Genomic DNA, 4,028 nt, shown 5'->3' on the forward strand with positions numbered 1-4,028 from the left:
GTAGTAGTAGTAGTAGTAGTAGTAGTAGTAGTAGTAGTAGTAGTAGTAGTAGTAGTATCAAAATATCTCGTGAACCATTAAACATCTACAACTGATTACCTTTTGGAGTCAACCCAATTCTAAATGGCTGCGACAGCTAATTGGCCTTAGCTCACACAACAACTTTTCCACAATCAGAATAAGATAATCGGATTAAGTGCTTATGCACGCTGTTTGGATTACCATTCGGCATAAACCACCCGTCTCATTCCAGTTACAAATTCATTCGGATTGCACTGAATCAGTTCASAATAATCCGAATGCGTTGTTTACATGATGCATTTTTATTGCAAATGGCCATTTAATATGATTACTTATGTCCATGTAAACATATCTACTGACTAAAACTCAGTAAATTTTACAAACATTGATCTAAAATATGCCGTGGTAGTTGCTGAGAGTCATTCACAATACATACTCCATTTATAAACAGGTTGTGTAAGATGCAGATCATAACCCCTGTCTCGTCAGTAATGATTTTAGTCCAAAATTTTGTCTTGAAAGGCAGCGGGCGATATCCATTCCCTTAAACAATCCCAGATTTTGAATCATGTCTGAAATAGTTTTGTTGCTTCTTGAATTTTCTAAATTGYTTACGTGTTGTTTGTTTGTGTTCCTTTTTGTCCCTCCAGGATACGTCCAGTGCAGATGCACCCTGGACAGCAGTATGTTATAAAACCCAAATACTACCACACACACACCACACACACTCAAACACACGTCCAGGCCCAGCCTGAGAGGCCCATTCCTCTGACTGTGGGACACAACCCCATCCACGGTGAGTAAGTCTAAAAACTACTTCTTCMCTACATGTAATAAATGTTTTGACAGATAGATAGGGCCTTTAGGGAACTTATTCTGTTTTTACGGTTTTCATTAAATGAATTTTATCTTTTATGTTTCACCTTGAAAGTATGGTAAAATATAAATGAAGTAGTGAATCAGAGACAACTCTTTAAAAGTCCTGGAGTGGACAAGTCAGGAACTTGAATATTAAACATCGTTGGAGAGACCTGACCAACAATCCTCGTCCAATCAGATTGAATTTACGATCAACGAATGCAAAGCTTGTTGCATCGCCCCAAAAAACTGGAAACTGCTGTCAAAGGTGCTTAAACTCAAAAGAAATAAATATATAAGCAGAATCAATGTCATAGTTTAATATTTTGAATCAGGTGACAAAATAAAAAAAAAGAATCGTATATAAAAAGAAAAAAGTTATTTCAACAATTATATCATCTGGTTAGAACATAAAATTGCAAAAAATAAACAGGGACAGACTACTTTCTGAAACCAAGTAATTTAATTGTCTTTTCACATTACCAGATAACTTTATATTAATTTATATACACATATTTGCATTTTCATAGTTTGAGTTACTTCTTATTTAAAAAAAACAAACAAGCACAACAACAGAAGAATATCAGGAAATTCTCATGCATTCTTTTCAATTAACTTTGTTAATGGTGAGGAAAAAGTGGGATTTTTCCAGGTAGTAGCTTCAAACTCATGGTAAAACTTTTGTTGTTAATTCATTCACACAATCAGACAGGAAACATAAAAGCCACCCCATCTGCTCCGACACCCCGAGGACACGGAGAGAATCTGGAGTTTTCAGTTCAACAGTGAAAGGATTTGTTCAAATTGCACTTCCAGTTGTAACGACGTAAAGACTTAAGCATTGCCTGCTGCTTGGAACTGTCCAAAATGAAATATTACACTCATTTTCTGGGGGCAATTTCAGACAAAGTCATGGAGTGTGAGAATTAGGGTGTGAGATGGAACAAAATAACTGTGTTGATTGAGGAGGACCTCTGAGTTCACTGAAACAAGCGCCTCCGTGAACAGGAGTGGAAGTGGGCCGTGTCTGAACAGCTATTATTTGCTCCAAATTGACGTCTTTCTGTCCAGCACCTCCGTATTTAAAGTGAACCCCCACAACCCGCTCACCCCTCTGCAGTATTAAATGGCTGCTGACGTWCAAGAACACTAAACAGACCCCCTTTCAGACAACCAGAAGTCGACTGTAACTGTTAAACATATATTAGCCTCACCACAGTCATATTTTCAGGAGGCATTTCTTTTATTTCTTAGCTGGCCAAACAAGTTGAAGGTAAAAAAAAGTTTTCTTTTTTTTTTTTGTTTTGTTTGGTGGTCAAAGTCCTACATGTGTTGGATAAACTACAGCCATGCTGCAGCAGCTGACCAGTTTGGTTACTGTGGCGTGTCAAGGATTCAAAGACCGGGCGCCAACATCAGACTCACCCGTACGCGGTGACGAATAGGCCAATATTTTTCAAAGTGGTCGGGCTTCTCACCACAGCCAGTCAGACAGGCCTGGGTATGTTTATATATAAATATTTAGTGGTTGGCAGATGGAGCAATGTTGTTTTGTTTTGCTTGAATTAAGCAAAGCTAACCTCATTTTAATTTCAGCAAGTAGTCGGTGAAAGCCAAAGAAACGGGCAGGCATGAAAGGAAGAGAAGGAAAAACTGACATATGTCTGTCCGTCTAACTATCCATCCTATACTTATCGTATTTATGTGTGTATAATGCAAAACAATGTAACTCTAAAAACCTACCATGAACTTTGAGGGTCATATAACACGGGAATAAATTTTGCCTGATTTCTTTTTAATGTTCTACCACAATAATTGTCATTATTTGTCTATTCTATTCTATTCTATTCTATTCTATTCTATTCTATTCTATTCTATTCTATTCTTGTATATAACTGAAATATTCGGTTTCAAGGAATATTTTTCTCTCTGCCCTCCCAGCTAAGCATATAAACAACAGCAGTTGTTTTTTTCACACTGGAGCTGGAGGAGGAAAAACTTGTTTTCATCATCATCATCATCATCATCATCAAACTTTATTTATAATGCACTATAACATCAGCCACTGCTGAAACAAAGTGCTGAACACATGAAATAAAAACTCAATACAAAAACACAATAAAATCACACAGTTAAACAAGTAAAATCTGCACCAATACAATAAAAGTTAAGTAAAATCAAATCTCAGTTGGGTTGAAGGCCAGTGAGAAAGTTTATTTTGTGAGTTTTGTTTTCTTTTGTTTCTTGTTAACTACACAGCTGAAAAGAAGACGTGGACCATTTTCCTATTTTAAAGGGGCAATATCATGTAAATCAGCTTTTTTGAGCGTTATATCAAGTTATAACATTATTCCCTCATCAAAAACACAGAGTCTTGCTTTGACTCCTTCACGCATGTTTGAGAAATCCTGCAGTGTCCTGAGGCAGTCATGCATGGAAAACAAAAATGGTCGGTTGGGCCTAGAACCACTTTTTAGGTACAGCTTCTCCTCTGGGCTGTGTCTCCAAGTCGAGCATCTGCATCACAGAGCACGCCTCCTCCACAACTCCTGCAGGCTATCAGCAGCAACTATTAGCAAACAAATACCTGGTGAAACCGCACCATACTACTTCTCAGTAGGGTTGGGCAATATAGGCAAAAAAATAAATCACGATTAATTGTGGTATTTAGCCRATAACGATTAATTTGACGATTAATCCCCTGGAGCCCCTGGACGCCCTTATTTCATAATCACATGACCAATTTAGTGGGAAAGATTTGCTCTTCATAAAAATCTGTTCCAAATTGTGTCAAAATTACAGACTTCAGGCTATACATCAAATTTTAAATTGTGTTGATAGATAAATAAATTACAGAACTTTTTTAATGTTCGTTATATTTGAACCAGAGAGGAGCACCGATCAGACTCTGCCTGTTGGCATTAATCATATTAATTGTCAGGTGCCAAAAAAATAATCGATTAATGTTTTTCTGACGATTAATTGCACACTATAGGATCATGCCCAACCCTACTTCCCAGTCCAGTCCTTTTTGGATTAAAAAATGTCTTTGAGAAAATGTATCTTCAGATTCCAATGATGATGATGTTCTTAAAAAATGGTTTGACTTCATTTTTGGAAGTAACCCTTCGATGGACAATATATATATA

General features: G+C 36.9%; 1 protein-coding gene across 1 annotated transcript in view; it reads left to right on the forward strand.

Moving 5' to 3' along the window:
- ltbp1 (latent transforming growth factor beta binding protein 1) overlaps positions 1-4,028 on the forward strand; it is a gene marked incomplete in the record, with an annotated part of 130,121 nt that overhangs the window by 45,873 nt on the left and 80,220 nt on the right. Inside the window, 1 exon segment of the mRNA XM_014001507.1 lies at positions 672-817. Coding sequence (XP_013856961.1) covers positions 672-817 — 146 coding nt within the window.

Source organism: Austrofundulus limnaeus, unplaced genomic scaffold (assembly GCF_001266775.1).
Source record: "Austrofundulus limnaeus strain Quisiro unplaced genomic scaffold, Austrofundulus_limnaeus-1.0 Scaffold0, whole genome shotgun sequence".
Classification (NCBI taxonomy): domain Eukaryota; kingdom Metazoa; phylum Chordata; class Actinopteri; order Cyprinodontiformes; family Rivulidae; genus Austrofundulus; species Austrofundulus limnaeus.